At 37.3% G+C, this 24,539-nt stretch overlaps 1 protein-coding gene across 6 annotated transcripts in view; it reads right to left on the reverse strand.

The window, feature by feature from the left end:
• The window catches only part of TRAPPC8 (trafficking protein particle complex subunit 8), a 99,574-nt gene that overhangs the window by 74,237 nt on the left and 798 nt on the right, over positions 1–24,539 (reverse strand). For 3 of the 6 annotated variants that reach the window (XM_037004739.2, XM_037004735.2, XM_037004734.2), the window contains exons 2-3: positions 20,647–20,841; positions 15,914–15,997 (exon numbers count right to left, since the gene is read on the reverse strand). In XM_037004739.2, the coding sequence (XP_036860634.2) occupies positions 15,914–15,997; positions 20,647–20,841 (279 nt within the window). Of the gene's footprint in view, positions 1–15,913; positions 15,998–16,817; positions 16,840–20,646; positions 20,842–24,539 lie in introns of those variants that run through there. The other 3 variants (XM_037004737.2, XM_037004736.2, XM_037004738.2) reach the window with 2 other exon arrangements.

The following is a 24,539-nucleotide window of genomic DNA, read 5'->3' on the forward strand; positions in this document are numbered from 1 at the left end:
GAATAGCCAAAGCAATCCTGAGAAGGAAGAATAGAATGGGGGGGATCTCACTCCCCAACTTCAAGCTCTACTACAAAGCCACAGTAATCAAGACAATTTGGTACTGGCACAAGAACAGAGCCACAGACCAGTGGAATAGAATAGAAACTCCAGACATTAACCCAAACATATGGTCAATTAATATATGATAAAGGAGCCATGGACATACAATGGGGAAATGACAGTCTCTTCAACAGATGGTGCTGGCAAAACTGGACAGCTACATGTAAGAGAATGAAACTGGATCACTGTCTAACCCCATACAAGAAAGTAAGTTAAAAATGGATCAAAGACCTGAATGTAAGTCATGAAACCATAAAACTCTTAGAAAAAAACAAAGGCAAAAATCTCACGGACATAAACATGTGTGACTTCTTCATGAACTTATCTTCCTGGGCAAGGAAACAAAAGCAAAAATGAACAGGTGGGACTATATGAAGCTGAAAAGCTTCTGTACAGCAAAGGATACCATCAATAGAGCAAAAAGGTATCCTACAATATGGGAGAATATATTCATAAATGACAGATCCGATAAAGGGCTGACATGCAAAATATATAAAGAGCTCACACACCTCAACAAACAGAAAGCAAATAATCCAATTAAAAAATGGGCAGAGGAGCTGAAAAGACAGTTCTCTAAAGAAGAAATTCAGATGGCCAACAGACACATGAAAAGATGCTCCACATTGCTAGTCATTAGATAAATGCAAATTAAAACCACAATGAGATATCACCTCACACCAGTAAGGATCGCCACCATCCAAAAGACAAACAACAAATGTTGGCGAGGTTGTGGAGAAAGGGGAACCCTCCTACACTGTTGGTGGGAATGTAAATTAGTTCAACCATTGTGGAAAGCAGTATGGAGGTTCCTCAAAATGCTTAAAATAGAAATACCATTTGATCCAGGAATTCCACTTTTAGGAATTTACTCTAAGAATGCAGCAGCCCTGTTTGAAAAAGACAGATGCACCGCCTTTGTTTATCGCAGCACTATTTACAATAGCCAAGAAATGGAAGCAACCTAAGTGTCCATCAGTAGATGAATGTATAAAGAAGATGTGGTACATATACACAATGGAATATTATTCAGCCATAAGAAGAAAACAAATCCTACCATTTGCAACAACATGAATGGAGCTAGAGGGTATTATGCTCAGTGAAATAAGCCAGGTGGAGAAAGACAAATACCAAATGATTTCACTCATATGTGGAGTGTAAGAGCAAAGGAAAACTGAAGGAACATAACAGTGGCAGAATCACAGAAACCACAAATAGACTAACAGTTACCAAAGGGAAAGGGACTGGCGAGGATGGGTGGGAAGGGAGGGATAAGGGCGGGAAAAAGGGGGCATTACAAGTAGCATGTATAATGTGGATGGGGTATTGGGCAGGCCCTACAACACAGAGAAGACAAGTAGTGATTTTACAGCATCTTACTACGCTGATGGATGGTGACTGTGAAGGGGTATGTGGGGGGACTTGGCGAAGGGGGGAGCCTAGTAAACATAATGTTTTTCATGTAATTGTAGATTAATGATAACAAAAGGAAAAAAAAAGAAAAAAAAGACTAGAAAACCCACATGCCCATCAAGAGGGGACTGGTTAAATTAATTATGGTATATTCTTTAAATGGATGCACTATGCAGCTGTAAAAGAAAGGGGAAAATGTCTATGTTACTTTAAAGTGCTCCCTGAGATATACTGTGAGTAAAAAGAGGTAACAGCAGAAAAGTATCCATTTTTATGCAAGAAAGAGAAGAAAACATCAAAGGCCTTACATATATTTGCTTACTGCACTGTCAAATACAAAAAAAGGATAATTCTAATTAATTCAGTTATACATAAAGTAACAGAAAAGATAAGAAAGGGCAAGGGACATAATAGAAGCTAGACCTGTCTGAATGCACCGTTTTATAGTTTTGCCTTTGAAACTACATATGCCTACAAAATTAAAATTAAATTAAAAATTACAAATAAAAATACACATACACACATACCAGTTCTTAAATTGCTGAAATACTTTCTAAATAATGGTGCAAGAAGACACTGGGTACTCAACTAAGGACATAAGGAGCCAAGAAAAATGTTTAGATGTGTTTGGCAGAAGTAGGTTTTATCTTTTTGACAGTCATGTTTAGGTTGAATAAGGTACATTTGCCCTTAAGGGGCTAAGTAGTCTTCCTTCAGTTTTTTTACATGCCAATAAATCAGGGCATCCTCCCATTTTTTGCTTTATCAAATGACATTTTTGTATAAAGGGGAAAATGTAGTTTTAATATGTTCCATGTTAACAAAAGACTCTAACCTTAATGACAATTCTCTCCCCTTAAAAATTATCTTGTATTTATTCTGGGATGAAGTCAGTGTTTTGCTCAGACCCCTTTCCACATGTTCTTTGTTTAGACTTGAAACAGCTACCACATTCTACCACAGTTAAGTTTCTCTATGCAGAATGTACTTTGTCTTGGGAAGGAAGCTAGCACTGAAAAAATGTTCTATCCTCCAACCGTGCTCACAAAATGCAGCTCTCTGTGCCTTCTTTATTCCCTTCGTAGTGCAGTGACCTGGGATCAGAGTTACCAGTGTCCCTCATACTTATCTACCAAGGGCTGCCAGAGGTGAGCTAGACCTAGAGCAACAGAGGTCCTTATCTCACTGAAGCCAAAAGCACTTAGTAACTCCCAATCTGCAGGAGAAAAGGAATACATCTCCTGAATTTAACCACCACCTGTATATCACACTTCTTCCCTTTCCACTCGTTCACAAAAGCTTTAAGTACCAGCAAAATCACTACCAAGACTCAACAAAACCACACAACAAAGTAACAAATTCCAAAAAACACTGCCACTTACAACTATGTAATTTTAGATAAACAGTAGTATATATATAAATATATTTTCAGAATGAAAATACTCAGGTAAGGGAAAGGAATTACATGTTGTATAATTAACTCAATAAATGTACAACTTCAAGATTGAAAAATATTTGACACTAAACACTGAGATTATGAGATATGGTTTAATTCAGAGGTTCTTAGAATAGGAAAGCTATAACAAAAACCAGACTATAGAATATGTTATTTTTCAAATCATCGAAGACTTTGTTTTTTCTTTAAAAATTTTGTTTTAAATATTCAGAGAAGCACAAGGTATGAGAAATTCTTGTGTACTCACTGCACCTATTTTACACATCTTAACATTTTGCCGTATTTCCTTTAGACCCCTTTAAGAAGTAAAACTTTATAGATTACAGCCAATACCTTTTGTTTTCTATCCGATCTAAAGTTTTCTGCTTGCCTGAAGTTAATGTGTACCTTTATCATCCATTGCCTTGTAATTTAAGTACACATGTATGTGTACACAAAGAGAATATAATATTGACTTTGGAATTTTAAAAAATTCATTTTGTATTAGGTTGCAATTTCATTTTTTTAACATTATGTTGGGAAATCTTATTAAAGTTGGTACCTCTATTTCCAGGTTATTCATTTAAACAAATCACAGTTTATTCATCCATGTTTCTTTATATTTTTTTTGGACTTTCAGGACAAGAGTATATTATGAGAGATAAAAAGGGGCAATTCCATGATAAAAGGGTTAACTCAAGAGACATCAAGCATGGAATATCTTTACATTGTTTGTGTCATCTTCTTCAATTTCTTTCACCAATATACTATAGTTTTCAGAGTAGTTTTTTCCTCCTCTTTTATTCCCGGGTATTTTATTCATTTTGTGCAATTGGAAACGGGATTGTGTTCACTTACTTTTCTGCTAGTTCATTGTTTGTATATAGGAATGCAACATATTTGTTTATTGATTTTGTATCCCGTAACTTTACTGAATTCACTTATTTATTCTAACAGATTTTGGTAGAGCCTTTAGCATTTCCTGTATATAGTATTATGTAATCTGCAAATAGTGATAATTCTACTTCTTCCTTATCAATTTGGATGCCTTTTATTTCTTTTTCTTGTCTGACTGTGGTGTCTAGGACTGGCAGTATTACACTGAAGAAAAGTGGTGAGAGTGGGCATCCTTGTCTTGTTTCTGATCTTAGAGGAAAAGCTTTCAGCTTTTCACCATTGAGTGTGATGTTAGATGTGTGTTTTCAGATATGGCCTTTATTATGTTGACGTATGTTCCCTCTATACCCAGTTTGTTGAGAGTTTTTATCATGAATGGGTGTTGAATTTTGTTAATGCTTTTTCAGAATCTCTTGAGATGATCATGTGGTTTTATCCTTTTTGTTAGTGTGGTGTATCACATTGGTTGATTGGCAGATATTGAACCATCTTGCATCCCTGGAATAAATCCCACCTGAGCATAGTGAATGAACCTTTTAGTGTATTTTTAAAATTTGGTTTGCTAATATCTTGCTGAGTATTTTTGTATCTATGTTCATTAGGGTTATTGGTCTGTGATTTTGTTTTTGTAGTGTCTTTGTCTAGCTTCGGTATCAGGGTGAGGCTGGTCTCATAGAATGAATTTCATGGAAGAGTTTAATATGAAGAACTAAAAAATACTAACTTCTTATGTTTTTTAATAATACCCATAAGAACTATTCTTGAGAAGACTATTGCCAATGAAGTGTTTTTTAAAAAATTGGCAGAAATCAAAGCATTCTAGAGACAAGAGTCACGATTACTTATGCCCAATTTTTAAATTTCTCAGACACCACAGTGGAAGACTTAAAAATAAATTGTCGAGAGGCGGAGCCAAGATGGCGGCGTGAGTAGAGCAGTGGAAATCTCCTCCCAAAAACACATAGAGCTATGAAAATATAACAAAGAAAAATCTTCCTAAAATAGAGACCACAGGACACAGGACAACATCCAGACCACATCCACACCTGCAAGAACCCAGCGCCTTGTGAAGGGGGTAAGAAACAAGCCCCAGGCCGGCGGGACCCGAGCGCCCCTCCCCCCGGCTCCCGGCGGGTGGAGAGAAACCGGAGCGGTTTTTTTTTTTTTTTTTGGCGAGCGCTTTTTTGGAAGCCTTAGAGGGACGGACCCCCGTTGCTGGGGAGGCAGGGTGGCGGGACCGGTGAGGAGGTGCCTGGGAACGGTGCCGGAGGACAAAGAATATCCCGCGTTTCTCCCTGCGAGACCTGGGGGCGGGTGCCTGAGACCGGTGCCTGAGGACGGAGGAGGTCGCGCGTTTTTCCCCTTTTTTTTTTTTTTTCTTTTTGGCGAGCGCTTTTTGGAAGCCTTGAAGGGACGGGGACCCCAGTGCTAGGGAGGCACGGTGGCGGGACTGGTGAGCGGGTGGCTGGGACCGGCGCCTGAGGACAAAGAATATCCCCCGTTTTTCCCTGCGGGACCGGTGGGCGGGTGCCTGAGACCGGCACTTGAGGACAGAGGAAATCGCGCGTTTTTCCCCTTTTTTTTTCTCTTTTCTGCGAGTGCTTTTTGGAAGCCTAAAAGGGACAGGGACCCCGGTGCTAGGGAGGCAGGGCGGCGGGACTGGTGAGCGGGTGCCTGGGACCGGCACCTGAGGACAAAGAATATCCCGCATTTTTCCCTGTGGGACCGGTGGGTGGGTGCCTGAGACCAGCACCTGAGGACGGAAGAAATCGCGCGTTTTTCCCCTTTTTTTTCTCTCTTTTTGCCGAGTGCTTTTTGGAAGCCTTGAAGGGACAGGGACCCCGGTGCTAGGGAGGCAGGGCGGCGGGACTGGTGAGCGGGTGCGTGGGACCAGTGCCTGAGGACAAAGAATATTGAGCGTTCCTTCCCTGCGGAACCGGTGGGTGGGTGCTTTTTGGAAGCCTTGAAAGGACAGGGACCCTGGTGCTAGGGAGACAGGGCAGCAGGACCAGTGAGCGGGTGCTGGGACCGGCACCTGAGGACAAAAAAAAAAAAAAAAAAAAAAAAATCGCTTGTTTTTTCCTTTTTTTTTTTCTCTTTCTTTCTGTTCCCTCTCTCATTGTTGCTGTTGTTGTTTTGGTTTGGAGAGTGCTTTTTGGAAATCTTAAAGGGGCAGGACAGGTCACTTAGACCAGAAGCAGGGAATCTGGGGATCTCTGGGCACTCTAACCCCCTGGGCAGCAGGGAGCACAGAGGCCCCTTACGGAGATAAATAGTCTCCTGGCTGCTCCCCCTCCAACAGGGCTCCACCATTTTGGAGGAACAGCCCCAGCCAGGCCAAGCCTACAGCAACAGCGGAGATAAACCCCAAAGCAACTGGGCAGGAAGCAGAAGCCCTGTCTGCGCACAGCTGCCCAGCACAAGCCACTAGAGGTTGCTATTCTCCCAGGAAAAGGCTACAAACCAACAAGAAGGGAAGCTCTTCCAGCGGTCACTTGTACCAGCTCTGCAAACTATCTCTGTCACCATGAAAAGGCAAAACTACAGGCAGACAAAGATCACAGAGACAACACCTGAGAAGGAGACAGACCTAACTAGTCCTCCTGAAAAAGAATTCAAAATAAAAATCATGAACATGCTGACAGAGATGCAGAAAAAAATGCAAGAGCAATGGGATGAGATGCAGAGAAAAATGCAAGAGCAGTGGGATGAAGTCCGGAAGGAGATCACAGATGTCAGGAAAGAGATCACAGAAGTGAAACAATCCCTGGAAGGATTTATAAGCAGAATGGATAAGATGCAAGAGGCCATTGAAGGAATAGAAGCCAGAGAACAGGAACGTATAGAAGCTGACATAGAGAGAGATAAAAGGATCTCCAGGAATGAAACAACACTAAGAGAAATATGTGACCAATACAAAAGGAAAAACATTCGTATTATAGGGATACCAGAAGACGAAGAAAGAGGAAAAGGGATAGAAAGTGTCTTTGAAGAAATAATTGCTGAAAACTTCCCCAAACTGGGGGAGGAAATAATCGAACAGACCATGGAATTATACAGAACCCCCAACAGAAAGGATCCAAGGAGGACAACACCAAGACACATAATAATTAAAATGGCAAGGATCAAGGACAAGGAAAGAGTTTTAAAGGCAGCTAGAGAGAAAAAGGTCACCTATAAAGGAAACCAATCAGGCTAACATCAGACTTCTCAACAGAAACCCTACAGGCCAGAAGAGAATGGCATGATATACTTAATGCAATGAAACAGAAGGGCCTTGAACCAAGGATACTGTATCCAGCACGACTATCATTTAAATATGATGGTGGGATCAAACAATTCCCAGACAAGCAAAAGCTGAGGGAATTTGCTTCCCACAAACCACCTCTACAGGGCATCCTACAGGGACTGCTCTAGATGGGAGCACCCCTAAAAAGAGCACAGAACAAAACACACAACATATGAAGAATGGAGGAGGAGGAATAAGAAGGGAGAGAAGAAAAGACTCTCCAGACAGTGTATATAACAGCTCAATAAGCGAGCTAAGTTAGGCAGTAAGATACTAAAGAAGCTAACCTTGAACCTTTGGTAACCACGAATCTAAAGCCTGCAATGGCAATAAGTACATATCTTTCAATAGTCACCCTAAATGTAAATGGACTTAATGCACCAATCAAAAGACATAGAGTAATAGAATGGATAAAAAAGCAAGACCCATCTATATGCTGCTTACAAGAAACTCACCTTAAACCCAAAGATAAGCATAGACTAAAAGTCAAGGGATGGAAAAACATATTTCAGGCAAACAACAGTGAGAAGAAAGCAGGGGTTGCAGTACTAATATCAGACAAAATAGACTTCAAAACAAAGAAAGTAACAAGAGATAAAGAAGGCCACTACATAATGATAAAGGGCTTAGTCCAACAAGAGGATATAACCATTCTAAATATATATGCACCCAATACAGGAGCACCAGCATATGTGAAGCAAATACTAACAGAACTAAAGAGGGAAATAGACTGCAATGCATTCATTGTAGGAGACTTCAACACACCACTCACCCAAAAGGATAGATCCACCGGGCAGAAAATAAGTAAAGACACACAGGCACTGAACAACACACTAGAACAGATGGACCTAATAGACATCTATAGAACTTTACATCCAAAAGCAACAGGATATACATTCTTCTCAAGTGCACATGGAACATTCTCCAGAATAGACCACATACTAGTTCACAAAAAGAGCCTCAGTAAATTCCACAATATTGAAATTCTACCAAACAATTTTTCAGACCACAAAGGTATGAAAGTAGAAATAAATTCTACAAAGAAAACAAAAAGGCTCACAAACACATGGAGGCTTAACAACATGCTACTAAATAATCAATGGATCAATGAACAAATCAAAATAGAGATCAAGGAATATATAGAAACAAATGACAACAACAACACTAAGCCCCAACTTCTGTGGGATGCAGCGAAAGCAGTCTTAAGAGGAAAGTATATAGCAATCCAGGCACACTTGAAGAAGGAAGAACAATCCCAAATGAATAGTCTAACATCACAATTATTAAAACTGGAAAAAGAAGAACAAATGAGGCCTAAAGTCAGCAGAAGGAGGGACATAATAAAGATCAGAGAAGAAATAAACAAAATTGAGAAGAATAAAACAATAGCAAAAATCAACGAAACCAAGAGCTGGTTCTTTGAGAAAATAAACAAAATAGATAAGCCTCTAGCCCAACTTATTAAGAGAAAAAGAGAGTCAACACAAATCAACATAATCAGAAATGAGAATGGAAAAATCACGACAGACTCCACAGAAATACAAAGAATTATTAAAGACTACTATGAAAACCTATATGCCAACAAGCTGGAAAACCTAGAAGAAATGGACAACTTCCTAGAAAAATACAACCTCCCAAGACTGACCAAGGAAGAAACACAAAAGTTAAACAAACCAATTACAAGCAAAGAAATTGAAACAGTAATCAAAAAACTACCCAAGAACAAAACCCCGGGGCCGGACGGATTTACCTCGGAATTTTATCAGACACACAGAGAAGACATAATACCCATTCTCCTTAAAGTGTTCCACAAAATAGAAGAAGAGGGAATACTCCCAAACTCATTCTATGAAGCCAACATCACCCTAATACCAAAACCAGGAAAAGACCCCACCAAAAAAGAAAATTACAGACCAATATCCCTGATGAATGTAGATGCAAAAATACATAATAAAATATTAGCAAACAGAATTCAACAGTATATCAAAAGGATCATACACCATGACCAAGTGGGGTTCATCCCAGGGATGCAAGGATGGTACAACATTCGAAAATCCATCAACATCATCCACCACATCAACAAAAAGAAAGACAAAAACCACATGATCATCTCCATAGATGCTGAAAAAGCATTTGACAAAATTCAACATCCATTCATGATAAAAACTCTCAGCAAAATGGGAATAGAGGGCAAGTACCTCAACATAATAAAGGCCATATATGATAAACCCACAGCCAGCATTATACTGAACAGCGAGAAGCTGAAAGCATTTCCACTGAGATCGGGAACCAGACAGGGATGCCCACTCTCCCCACTGTTATTTAACATAGTACTGGAGGTCCTAGCCACGGCAATCAGACAAAACAAAGAAATACAAGGAATCCAGATTGGTAAAGAAGAAGTTAAACTGTCACTATTTGCAGATGATATGATATTGTACATAAAAAACCCTAAAGACTCCACTCCAAAACTACTAGAACTGATATTGGAATACAGCAAAGTTGCAGGATACAAAATCAACACACAGAAATCTGTAGCTTTCCTATACACTAACAACGAATCAATAGAAAGAGAAATCAGGAAAACAATTCCATTCACCATTGCATCAAAAAGAATAAAATACCTAGGAATAAACCTAACCAAGGAAGTGAAAGACTTATACTCTGAAAACTACAAGTCACTCTTAAGAGAAATTAAAGGGGACACTAATAAATGGAAACTCATCCCATGCTCATGGCTAGGAAGAATTAATATCGTCAAAATGGCCATCCTGCCGAAAGCAATATACAAATTTGATGTAATCCCTCTCAAATTACCAGCAACATTCTTCAATGAATTGGAACAAATAATTCAAAAATTCATATGGAAACACCAAAGACCCCGAATAGCCAAAGCAATCCTGAAAAAGAAGAATAAAGTAGGGGGGATCTCACTCCCCAACTTCAAGCTCTACTACAAAGCCATAGTAATCAAGACAATTTGGTACTGGCACAAGAACAGAGCCACAGACCAGTGGAACAGATTAGAGACCCCAGAAATTAACCCAAACATATATGGTCAATTAATATTTGATAAAGGAGCCATGGACATACAATGGCAAAATGACAGTCTCTTCAACAGATGGTGCTGGCAAAACTGGACATCTACATGTAGGAGAATGAAACTGGACCATTGTCTAACCCCATATACAAAGGTAAACTCAAAATGGATCAAAGACCTGAATGTAAGTCACGAAACCATTAAACTCTTGGAAAAAAACATAGGCAAAAACCTCTTAGACATAAACATGAGTGATCGCTTCTTGAACATATCTCCCCGGGCAAGGAAAACAACAGCAAAAATGAGCAAGTGGGACTACATTAAGCTGAAAAGCTTCTGTACAGCGAAAGACACCATCAATAGAACAAAAAGGAACCCTACAGTATGGGAGAATATATTTGAAAATGACAGATCTGATAAAGGCTTGACGTCCAGAATATATAAAGAGCTCACATGCCTCAACAAACAAAAAACAAATAACCCAATTAAAAAATGGGCAGAGGAACTGAACAGACAGTTCTCCAAAAAAGAAATACAGATGGCCAAGAGACACATGAAAAGATGCTCCACATCGCTAATTATCAGAGAAATGCAAATTAAAACTACAATGAGGTATCACCTCACACCAGTAAGGATAGCTGCCATCCAAAAGACAAACAACAACAAATGTTGGCGAGTCTGTGGAGAAAGGGGAACCCTCCTACACTGCTGGTGGGAATGTAAATTAGTTCAACCATTGTGGAAAGCAGTATGGAGGTGCATCAAAATGCTCAAAACAGACCTACCATTTGACCCAGGAATTCCACTCCTAGGAATTTACCCTAAGAACGCAGCAATCAAGTTTGAGAAAGACAGATGCACTCCTATGTTTATCGCAGCACTATTTACAATAGCCAAGAATTGGAAGCAACCTAAATGTCCATCTGTAGATGAATGGATAAAGAAGATGTGGTACATATACACAATGGAATACTACTCAGCCATAAGAAGTGGAAAAATCCAACCATTTGCAGCAACATGGATGGAGCTGGAGAGTATTATGCTCAGTGAAATAAGCCAAGCGGAGAAAGAGAAATACCAAATGATTTCACTCATCTGAGGAGTATAGGAACAAAGGACAAACTGAAGGAACAAAACAGCAGCAGAATTACAGAACCCAAAAATGGACTAACAGGTACCAAAGGGAAAGGAACTGGGGAGGATGGGTGGGCAGGGAGGGATAAGGGGGGGGAAGAAGAAGGGGGGTATTAAGATTAGCATGCATGGGGGGGAGGTAGAAAGGAGAGGGTGGGCTGCACAACACAGAGAGGACAAGTAGTGACTCTACCACATTTTGCTAAGCTGATGGACAGTAACCGTAATGTGGTTGTTAGGGGGGACCTGATATAGGGGAGAGCATAGTAAACATAGTATTCTTCAGGTAAGTGTAGATTAAAAATTTAAAAAAAAAAGAAAGAAAGAAAGAAAAGGGGGATTACTCCTTAACAGGATAAAACTATTGGTAAATCAAAGATCAACGCATGCTTTAAATATCCTTAATGTTGATCATTTAAAGGGTGTCAGATGATCAGCTATGGAGGTACTCTTTTCTGATAATATTCCTTTCTCTTAATTAAAAAAAAAAAAAAAAAAGCAGTTACTGAGTGCTGACCTCCAATGAGTTCTGCACAGTGGTATAGAGGGCATGTCAAAGTGTGGGCAAAGGGTCTGTTTGTTTCTACGCAGAAGATCAAGGCCTAGCTTGGATACCCAGAAAATGAACTAAGATACGATATGAGGAGGAGCTTCCGGCATCAGCACTCTCTGGAGGACTCGTGCCGGGGGATGATCATCAAAAAGCCTCCACAGGGATCCGGACGATGCTGCGGTTGTGGCTGCATCCAGCCCACCGTCTCCTGGACTTGCCATAAGAAGGAGGAGGGAGATGTCTAGGCTGGCATGTGCATACAGTGAGACAACGAATTTGACTGGATCTGTACTGTTGGAACTCAACCAGGAGTTGGGAGGGGTGCAAGTTGTAGCACCCCAAAATCTCATGACTATAGACTATCTATGGTTAAAATAACATATGGGATGTGAACAGATCCCAGAAATGGGCTGCTTTAATTTGTCTGATGGTTCAAGTACAGTTGGAAAATATCCATCATATCATAGATAAATTTTCACAAATGCCTAGGGTGCCTAAATGGTTTTCTTGGCTTCACTGGAGATGGCTGGTAATTATAGATTTGCTTTGTTTATGTCACTGTATTCCTATTATGTTAATATGTGTGTGCAAATTAGTTAGTAGTTTAAAACCTATACATACTTAAGGTACTATACAAGAAGATATGTCAAAGAAATAATCAATCCTCCCAAGTTTCCTTCATATGCTACATCTATAGCTTTTCTTCTTCCTTCCTAATTACAAACCTTAAATAGAATTCGTGCCTCATATCGAATTTACCGAGTATCATAATTCCTCCAGGTGGTAAAGATACCTCGAGACAAGTGCTGGGCATAGAAGCCACAGGGCATAAATCTGCAAAGAAGTAAAAAGCTAACCTTTGCAAACAATATGGCTTCTCTCTCATTTACCAACTTTACATTTCCCTGTATGGCCCCGGAAGATGACTGGTTAGCCAGAGACGGGTAAGATTCCTCAAGGGAGGAACAACCTAAGACAGGCACAGTCGCAGGGGGGCCATCAGGTGAGAATTTGGGGATCAACAGAGGTGAGGCTCAGAACCTCACCCCCCCTGCTTTGAGAGAAATCTTCTGCATCCATGGATGTCTTGCTGCCCTTGTCTAGCCTGGATTAATACTTAGTCCATAGGCACACACCTGATCATCTGATCATCTACATTTGCCTTCTTACAGCACTAAACTATGTTTTCTACCTTTATCTTGCATCTACCTACCACTTCAGCATTTTATTAAAAATAAAAATAATAATAATAATAGGAGAAATGTGGGATCAACATATAAATCAAGTACAAAAATCAAATGAATATTCATATTTGACCTGATGGTTTATAGGTCATATTGCATGATCAAAACCGAAAGTTTCTGTGATGACTGCCCTTGTACTGTTCACCATGTAAGAATTTATTCACTCTGTAAGAATTCGTTCACCATGTAAGAACTTGTTCGTTATGCTTCAGAAGATTGGAGACTGACGAGAATTAGGCTTGAGATGGATTAATGATTGTACATTGAGCATTGACCCCCCTATACTGAATTTTATTGTTGTTAACAACCATTTGATCAATAAATATGAGAGATGCCCTCTCAAAAAAAAAAATAAATAAATAAATAAATAAATAAATTGTCCTCTTTTCAAACTATTCCTTTTAATACTCTATACATCAGGAAAAAATAGTCATTGTCATTTCCCATCTGGATCTAATTGCCCCTTGATGTAAAATTTTTATTTTACAATTACTTAAAGAATTATGAATTAAGGCACAGTAAAAAACAACTTTATTAGAAATTTTAGCAAGAATTTAAACAGCAAACTCAAATGTGTATTCCATATCTTCCTGGTTTTAAAGACATATATGCCTCAATTAGGTAATGTTCTTTGAACACAACCGACAGTTCAATGGTCACAGAAATAGTGACTGAGATTCAAATCACCTCTAGCAAGTTACAGTTAGTCATTACTTCTGGTTCTCCTTTGCACTTGCACAGTCAAGATACAACACTTTGATGGCTAATAATTCTAGTGAAGAGAAAAAGGTCAGCTTATTTGAACATCCATCACTGTTAAACATTTGCAGTTTTAGACTTCAAAAGAGCAAAGAGAATGATCAATCAACCCAGTGGATTCTTCATTTCTACATCATATAATTTCTCTAATCACCTTCATACACACCCCTGCCTTCAGCATTTATTCATGTACAAACTACACCAAGTAAATTTTGTTACACAAACATCATAAAGGATGAAAGAATACTGTCACATGTCCTTTAACAAAATGGGATGGTTTAGATTCTTGTCTCAAATTACTGTGTGAAGTCCTTCCTGTTAAATTACCAACTAGCTGGGTGAAAATACAGTTGACCCTTGAACAATGCAGGGGGTTAGGGGGACTGAACCCCCACCCAGTTGGAAAACAGCATGTAACTTTTGACTCGCCCTAAAGTTAAACTACTAGTAACCTACTGTTGACTGGAATACTTACCAATAACATAGCTGATAAACACATACTTTCTGGCTTATATTTATTATATACTGTTCTCTTATGATAAAGTAAGCTAGAGAAATGAAAATTTTCTTTCAAATTGCTGCAAATCTCTACATAATTTTTCAGTGTATTTGTTGGAAAAATACAGAATGAGTGGCCCATGCAGTTCAAACCCATGTTGTCCAATGTGTACTAATTTCTTTTTTGTTCTTAGACATATATTGCTCACTTATTTATTTCTTGAGTTAAGAAAATGTGTATTGGATATTGTCATTGGAAGACTCATCAGCTGGGATTTCTGTGTATTATCAAATTTATGATCAACCTCACCAATGCCGTAAGAGTCTGGGACTAGGCTGCCCAGTAGGGTGGACAGACACTAGCCACATGTAGTTACCTAGCACTTGAAACCTGGACGTATGAATCAAGACGTGCCACATATAAATACACACAAACTTTCAAAGACGGTAACCCCCCAAAATAAAATTTTACATTGATTACATGTTGAAGTGATAGTATTTTATTATTTTATGGGTTAAATAAAACCTGTAAGATCTCACCTGCTTCTTTTTACATTATTGCGGCTACAGAGCATCAGAAATTATGTAAGTGGCTCACATATTTCTACTGGACAGTGCTAGTCCAGAATGCTGCCTTTCACTGCATCCATCTTCTGGTTTGTCTAATAACTGAAAAATTGTCTTCCATGGTCAATTTCCTTTTCATTGAAAATATGAACGAGAAATGAGAAATTCTCATTCTCAACTGCACTCAATGAAAGAGAAGGAAAAGAAAGACAACAACAAGGGCTACAAAGACAGTGCCTCCAGACTCTTTTATACATTCTGGAAGAAAATGCAATACTTTGGGCAATGCAACATTAAAAACTGAAGGATGATAAAATGATGATGTATTTCACTACAGCACCATCCTTCCAGGCAATTTCATCCTTCTTCTACTTTCTCATAGTTTGGAGTGATTAGTAATTGATAAAAAATTCCTAGAATGATGAACAATACCAAAATACTTTAAGATACTGAAAAAACAAGGACACTAAGTTCCTGTCTTGTACTAGCCCCTTTTAAAATAATTGTCATCTTTTTAAAAGTATCTACCTTTTTTGCTCTTAAGTAAAAATTTAGGGAAAAATATTTTAAAATATTTAAATAATGCTCTAAAAAACTGTTTACACAGGACTATTCCCTAAAGTACCATGGTATTTTAGAGCTACACCAATTAACATAGTCAGAAAAAGTATACTACACATTTAAGGGGAAAAATATATTCTTCCTACTTATCAAAACAAGATGCAGCCCAAATTATCTCATTCAAAGACAATGCCTAGACTCAGCAGATAACACTGTAAATCAAGAGTGATCACAACAGACAACAGAAGGCAGGACAGATAACCACAGTTGACTGAACAAGCATCACCAGACCACCTCCATTTCAGAAAAATTAGACAGAAAGGTTAATCTGAAACAAAACAAAAAAGTAGTAGCTGAGTTGAAAAAATAATAGGTAAGGAAGAGTAAAAACAATCTGGAAAACTGAGACCACTTCAGGCAATACCTGTATATAACGAGGATTCTTTCAATTCCATCAGTGTGTCTTTCCAATTACTGTACCAAGCAACACTAGCTTTAATGGACCGATCTGATGAAGAAAACACGGCACTGTTAAGCTAGGCTTATGAGATAAATATCTAACATGTTCTTAAACAGGATGGTAAAAACTATGCTGACTCACACTAATGGTAAAAATTAGAAGCATATTTCTAGACACATAGAGAATTAATGTATTCTTTAAATGGGTAAAATCACTCTAAAGTCTCCAAAGAGAATTACTCTGTTATAATGGAATTTTATTAAAATGAATTCAGTACTTCATCATATCACATTCCACATTCCCAGTCTTCAAGACCAACACAATGAAACTGAAAGGATGTGCCTTAAAAAGTAGCAGGGAAAGAACTGAAGAAACTTTTTTCTTCTGGCATGTGGTTTATCCTAAACATGGGATTCTTTTAAAAATATGTCTAAGGAGCTCAGCTACGGCCGTGCCTCTGCTTGCTGCCTGATGTGCTCTGAAGAGGGCAGCACTCAGTCTTTCCTTATGCAGAGATTTGGCAGTGACCTGAGAATGTATTATTACATAAAGTAACTATCAAAACCAAATCATGACCATTTTTCCTAAACTACCTACTAAACCACTTTAATTTTAACATTTTTAAACTTTAAAAAAAAATAAGTCCACCTTCAATATACAGATAGCCAGACATTCGACTTGAGAATCTTTCTCTGGAGAAACTAAATGGTCACAAATAAAAGAACTATTAGTAATAAAAACTGGGCAACTATCAAGCCTATTCATTGCCTTACCATCCAATAAAAGTGTACTAGCTGATAACTTCTGTAATACCCAGTCAGGGTTTTAAAGTCTTAACTTGAAATAGAAAACAATGCCAAGGGCTCACCAGACATTTGAGGGAAGTTTCCAATATGAAAAAGAGACCAAAACAAACTGAAAAATAATATGAATGAGAGAAAAATCACAGGTTAGAAGAAAATTTAAAAACTAAAAGAAATCAATGATAACAATTAGCAATTTATTAATATCCTCAGTTAAGATGCCACAACATGAACAACAACTACATGGTATAAAAAAGGAAGACTGAGCAAGCAAGACAAGTTTCAAAAAAAAAATGACAATGAACATTAATTTAAGGTTCAGAAAATAAAATCAAGGATATCACCCAGAAAGTAAAAGACACACAGAGATGGAAATGGGCAGTATTAGAAAAAAAGATTAAGAACATTAGAGAAGCAACTCAGATAGTTCTATATCCAACTAGCAGCAGTTCCAGAAAGAACAGAGAAAGCAATGGGGGAAAAATTAACAAAGAAACAATATAAGAAAATTTTTCAGGACTAAAGAGTATGTATGACCACAGATTATCAAAGGGGCTACTCAATACAATGAATGAAAAAGGAGTTAAATCAGGCCCAATATGAAATTTCAAAATAACAGAAATAAAGAGCTTCTAAAAGTTGGAGGGAATTGCAGGAAGGGGGCAGGGAGATATGTATAATAAGAGCATCCAGCTTCTTTACAGCAATACTAGAAGCTAGAAGAAAAAACAATTCTGAGGGAAATTACTTCTAATATATATAAGCTATCAATTAATCATAAAAGGACATTTTCAGACATTTATTTCTCAAAAATTTTACTTTCCAAGCAACCTTTCTCAGCAAACTACTGGATCTGTCCTTCACCAAAGGAAATAAACCAAAAAAGCTATGACTAAAAGGTTAGAAAATTCCCAGGAAGACAGTTGTAGAACAGGTCTTGGAGAGTAACAAGTCCAATATGGGATAGAACAGTGTTTGCAATTTTTATTTCATTATCTCCCCATGAGCCTTTTTAGACATTTTTTTTAATAATTGGCCTTTCTCCCCACCCCCAAAAAATACTTTAAAACAATACCACAGACATGCTGTGAATCTTTTTATATGTACCATGCTCCGCTAGAAAGCCACAAACCATTGTAATGTCTATGATTTTTTTGGCCTTCACCCAAGAACCAAACTTTCTCCCCATTAACGGACATCATTCCCCATTGATAATGCATACAGTAGAAAAAGAGAAGACTTTAGCAAGACAACCTTGATAAATGGTCTTTGACAAACTAATCTGTCTAAGGAGAAAATCTTACTGACAGACTACTGAAATCTGAGAGGCTAGCAAGTGATACAAAAAACTCTCTGCCAATAGCCAAGAAATGGAAACAACCTAAGTGTCCATCAGGAGATGAATGGATAAAGAAGACGTAGTACATATACACAATGGAATATTATTCAGCCATAAGAAGAAAACAAATCCTACCATTTGCAACAACACAGATGGAACTAGAGGGTATTATGCTCAGTGAAATAAGACAGGCAGAGAAAGACAAAGTATCAAATTTGATTTCACTTATCTGTGGAGTATAAGAACAAAGAAAAAACTGAAGAACAAAACAGGAGCAGAATCACAGAACGCAAGAATGGACTAACAGTTACCAAGCAGAAAGGGATGGGGGAGGGTAGGTGGGAAGGGAGGGATAAGGGGGAAAATGGGGCATTACGATTAGCACATATAATGTAGGTGGGGGGACACAGGAAAGGCAGTATATACAGTGAAGACAAGTAATGATTCTAAAGCATCTTACTAAGCTGATGCACAGTGACTGTAATGGGGTATGTGGGGGTGACTTGATAATGGGGGGAGTCTAGTAACCATGTTGTTCAAGTAATTGTACATTAGTGATATCAAAATTTAAAAATTAAAAAAAAACTCTCTGCAAGTTGTTCTAAAAAAGGCAATGATTGAGTCCTGAAAACACCAAAATGCTGTGTAAGAACAGACTGAAATATTTGGCTTGGAAATGAACGATTATTTTACCATAATGTTGTAAACAATGACTGTTAACCAAAAATTATGAAAACTATATTAGGGAGAAAGGAAAGGAGGATGGGAATAATTAAGCTAACTCTTCACCAATTAAAATGAGAAATTAATGAATAAAATTTTTAATTAAGCCATAGATAGGTACATAAAAATACTACTTAGAAACACTAAATCAATACGAGAGGAAAACCATTAAAAGAATTGGGCCAGGTGTGCAGGTACAGATCACTGTTGTTTTTCCTTCAAAGTCTTTAGCATTTTATCTACGTACATGTATCATTTTGATAAAACTTTTCTTAAGTAAAAGATATTATGGCCTTGGAGATAAGGAAGACATTTGTAGTACAAAAAGTATTTTTTTCATTTTAATGTGATAGCTAATCCCTCTGTGCCCCCTTAGCACTCTGTCATACCAGCTATATCATATTCTTATATAAGTATATGGTACTGTAAATTAGAATGTATAATGATTACTGATTTACATATTTGTCTCCCTACCAGATTACGAACTCATACATGTTTTACTCATTTCTGTATCTCAATGCAAGGCATATAGGAGGACATTAATAAATATTTGTTATATGAACGACAAAAATGTTAAAGGTCCTATAAAACAGAATCATAGGATTAAAGGTCTAAGAAAGGCCTTATGAAAGACTAGACAAATTCTCTTCTTTTCAAAGAATGAAACCAAGTCTGAATATGTGACTTATTCAAGTTATCCAATTAACTAATATCCAATTAATTATAGTAGTCCAAAAACTCAGTTGCTCTGGCATTTGAGTTACTGCCCTTTACATTGCAACATGAATTTCCCACTGATGACAGGGAAATGACAGTTTCAAGGAGAAATATTCAAATTTTGCCTTGTTAAAACATGTTATGCTAGGAACTGCTTAAAATATGTATCCTGAAATTCAGATTCTTTTGATTTGTAAAGATAACCATAATATTCTAAAGTAAAAATTATAAAGTTAAGTTTTGATGGAACTAAAATTAATGCCATAGAAGGAAATTATGAACATTTAAATAAAAGAATTCTAACTATAAAGTGCAACCAACCAACTTTGTCAACTAACACATTACTTAAGCTCTCTTATGTTTAGGAAAAGTCTTTAAATATGCTTAGGAAGTATTAAAATATCAGATTATAAGTTATACTGACCTAAAAAGATTATTTTATTAGGCTGCTAAAATAGCCTGATTAGATGATATACCTGTATCCTCTTTTCCCTCTAAAAATCTATCCCGTGATTCCCTAGTAATTAAGTCTTTTTCATACGGGAAAAGAGCTGCACCTAATACTGCTAATTCGCTTTACATATTAATATATAATTTTACCTACCAATCTTACTATGAAAACATTTACTATTGAAAGCAGATTAAGATGCACTTAGAAAATTTTATTTCTGTATTATAAACATTTCTTCTACTTAACACTAAGCAACATAAAAAATAAACTTAATGCTTTCTATTTATGTTGGTCTTTTATCTACCATTAGATTTCATTCAAGGAATATTTATTATCCATGTGTTAGGCATTACTTTAGGTACTAGGAACAAAAAGCTAAAGTTTCTGCCCTCGTGAAGCTTGTATTAATTTTACTATTAGAAACTACAAAAACACTTTCAATATGAAAAACAGAATGAAATCATATAACCCAGTTTGAATGGCTGTATACTTATGGGATTTGTGACCTCCTTAAAAACAAGGAACGTTTTTCTCAACACTGTATTCCCAGGCTCTAGCACTCAGTAAACACTTGTCAAATGACTTCCAAGATACAGAACTACTTCTTCTAGCAAGACAAAAAAACTTTATCCAGAAAATAATATTAATAAATTTTATTACATACCACTGATGTTGAGGTCATAATCTCCTGCGGTAATCACATTAGCTACTAATCCTTCTGCAGGCTGACTGCCAGAAACGACATCATTCAAAAGCTTCCGAATGGCTCCAGGCTGAGGTGCTTGGGTGACAATGTTGCTTACTGCGATCTTCAAATTTTTAATTATGTGAAGCTGATTATTGGGATCTCTCATATGAACTTAAAAAAAAAAAGGAAAAAACCTAAAATAAATTATAGACAAGCATAACAACCCAACTATAATAGTAAAAAATTGTGTTACTAGCTTACACAAAAAGGATGCTCAAATCAGAAACCAGAAATTCCCACAAAGCAGAAACCAAAAATTCCAAGTGAAACAGTCTTCCAGAAATACAACTGACTTAAAATATTCCTTAACATACTGAAAGGGTATCTGACCATCCGACCTCCTCCCACAGTGCTGCTGCTCATAACCTTCCGACTGTAGGTCCTTTCCATCCCCCATGTTTGGAGTTGCCAGGGACCAGCTCCCATCCATCCAACTACCAAATCACTAATTCCCTTCCCCCTAACGCTGGTCTAGGGCAGGGTGACCTGTGAGGTCTGTGGTGTCAACACTGAAACAGCAAACGGGAGGAAAGGGGAACTAAAGGCTGTGTGCAGACTCCCTCTGCTTCCTCAAGTGTGCGGTCTGCATTCTCAGCCCCTACCCCACCAGCATAAAAATCAATGCCCACTCTGGTGTGTGATGTTGATAGTGAAGGGGGCTGTGACCATGTTGGAACATGAGTTATATGGAAACTCTCTGTATTTTCTGCTCACTTTTGCTGTGAACCTAAAACTGCTACACGCACTGTAATTCTTCCAAACACATACTATATTAAGCAAATTTATCTGACCACAAATTTGTTTACAGGGAGCATATAACACATCCGATGTTCTCTGAAATATACTTTGAAAAATGAAATAATGTATCTTTTACATTTTTACCTAGCACACAAAACTTTACAAAGAAAACCTTAATTGCTGAAAAAAGTAACTTGCACAAAAGTGAAACAAACACATGTATCTAAATTTTGAAACATCAACTTAAATTTTATTCAAAGTTTGATACTTAAAAAACTTATAGGTTGATTACCTGGTTATACCAACATGGTAGTTAAGATTGATGAAATATTTATAACTTTTTTAAAGAAACTTACTGAAACTGGAGACATTAACTATTCTTCAAGGATCATTTCCTGTTCCAATTTGCCACTTTTGCTAGTTCATTCAGAAAACATTAAAGATTTACATAAAAACTGCATTCTATTCTTACCTTTTCAAACTCCTAAATAAATGTAATCAACTTTAAAATAATAGTATATCTTTTAAAAATGACAGCCCAATATTTTTTTAAAATAAAAGTGAAATTTTCTTAAATCTTATAAATGTCTACATGATATGCTGAAAGACTGTTCAGAAATATCAAGAAACTACCACCATGACAGCAAAAACAGTAAGGTTTGATTAAGTAATATGTTATCACTACTACTCTTTGAAAGAGATGGTCAGGAGAAATTTCTCAAGCAGTATTAGGTTCACAAAATTTGTGTTGCAATAATGTGTCTAAATCTCATTTACCTAGCATAATGATCAAATATATACAATAAACATTTAATATAAAAGGATATACTTCAGGTTTTTAAAAATGTGTCCAAGGAACCTAGAATGGCTCTCCATTGCCTAAACATCAAATCTAAAAACTATTTTCAAGGCCCTACTAAGGGATGGTGTCAAATTTGACCTATCAACCCTCCCTTTTTAAACTATGTGTTTTTCTAATAAAATTTAAAAATAAGTCCCCTGAAAATACTGAACATTGTACATTGATATCTCAGTAGTCACAGCAAGTTTTGACCTCAAATAAGAGCATACTCACAGGTCAGAAATGGAGTCCAGTCATTTTTCTAACATTCTTTTTTCCTCTAAGCTTGTTTTAGTTAGTTGTATTCTTAAATTAGGTTGCCTGGAGTCATATTCTCTTGCCCCACTGCCTAAGGATAAGCTATCTTTGAGGAATCCTCCTGCTTCAGACAAAAAAGCAGTCTTTTCTGGATGGTAAAGAGCCAGCCCCAAGATTTACCCTCAAAAAAACTAAACTATAGAAAAATTAAGTCTTTTTCACCAACTTTCAATGCCACTACCATGGTCTATGTCCTAACCATATTCAACCTTTAAATGTTTATCACTTCTTCTCTATCCTTAAAAACCACAATCTAAAATTTTATATCGTTGCTCAAGAATCTACAACTGCCACACATTTACCATTAGATATGAAATCCAAAATTACTTCCCTAGAATTCAATATCCTCCCTTATCCAGGCATCATCCATTACCTTCCTGTAGTCCAGTAATAGTTTCCTCACTGTTCCCAATCACTAAAGCCACTCAAAATTATACTTTTTGCCTCTACCACTCAAACCTCATGCCCCTCCCTTCTGACCAGCAATGTTGGTCCTCTTCCATCCCACAGGCTCTCCACCTAGCCTCAAAGTCCTACTCATTACACTGCTTCCCTACATGTTTCAGTCTAAGAGGAGAAGCCAGAATACAGGTTTGAGCCTCCACTCACTGCACCCACCAGTACAGAAGATGCCAGCCATGTGCGGCTATTCAGCACCTGAAATATGTATAGTCCCAAGTGAGGTGTAATGTTAGGTGTACAATGCACACCAAATTTGAAAGACTTGGCCATAAAAAAAGAACGTAAAATATCTCATTAAAATTTTTCGTATTGATTACATGCTGAAATGGTTAACAGTTTGTAAATACTGGCTAAATAAGATACGCTATCAAAATTAATTTTGCCTGCTTCTATTTAATTTTTCACAATGTGACTACTAAATAATTTTTAATTACATATGTGACTCACATTTTATTTGTACTGACAGCACTGCTCTCTAAGATGAATGATTAAATAATGCCAGGAGATAGGATGACAATAAAAAACACTTGAGTCACACTGCCTGCTTTTAAATCTTTCCCACAAGTAAGACTGCAGACAGGTTAACATCTCTATACCTCAATGACTTCAGATTTTAAATAGTGGTAACAGTATCTACCTTATAGGATTCAGTGGGGGCTAAAAGGGAAAAGCCAAGTAAAGCAGGTATCAGGTATTATTCTTTATTTAAAGAAAGCAGGAAAGAGCACATATTTTAAAGTCAGACTAGCTCTCATGTGCCTTGTGTAAAGAATCTAAAAGTGTGGGACAATTTGTGCTTGTTGATTTAGTACAATACTGAGGAGCTGGGATTGATGGCTAAGGTACATGCTGAGTTCCCAAGAGATACAACAGCTTCAAACTTTATTTTTTGGACAGCTCCCTCTCTCCTTTAAATGCTGAACTTAAAATAGCGCTATACTTCCCCAAAAAGTGCACACCTGTGGCATGTACATCAATTTACAGTGCGGTACTGTTTTTTTGTGGAGAAGTCATCACAACCAAATAAACATCACAGTCATTCCTTTGACACAACTTGACTGTAGAAACATTCACTTTGCATAGAATTTTACCTACACTTTGCTATGCTCTGTTTGCAAAGTACAGGTAAAGATATTAGTCTAAACATACTTGGGAGTTTTATTACGCTCATTTTTCCCCAATAGTCTCCAAAGCTAGTTAAACATGTAGCTCCTCATTCAGAGTCACATTCCTCCTGCTGGTTATACTTTTATCTGAAAAAGTACATTTCAGGCCTTTTCCATCCCTATGAAATCTACGTTAAACTAACTACAATTTGTCTTAACGTCCTCGTCCATCAGCCAAAAGGCAGCTGCAAATTTTGTTATTTCTATAACGTTTTATTTCCTTGAGAGACTGTTATGTTATAGACCTAAAAAAAGGCCTAGATTTTCAAAGAAAAAAGCAAAAT

This window comes from Manis javanica, chromosome 9, assembly GCF_040802235.1.
Source record: "Manis javanica isolate MJ-LG chromosome 9, MJ_LKY, whole genome shotgun sequence".
Classification (NCBI taxonomy): Eukaryota; Metazoa; Chordata; class Mammalia; order Pholidota; family Manidae; genus Manis; species Manis javanica.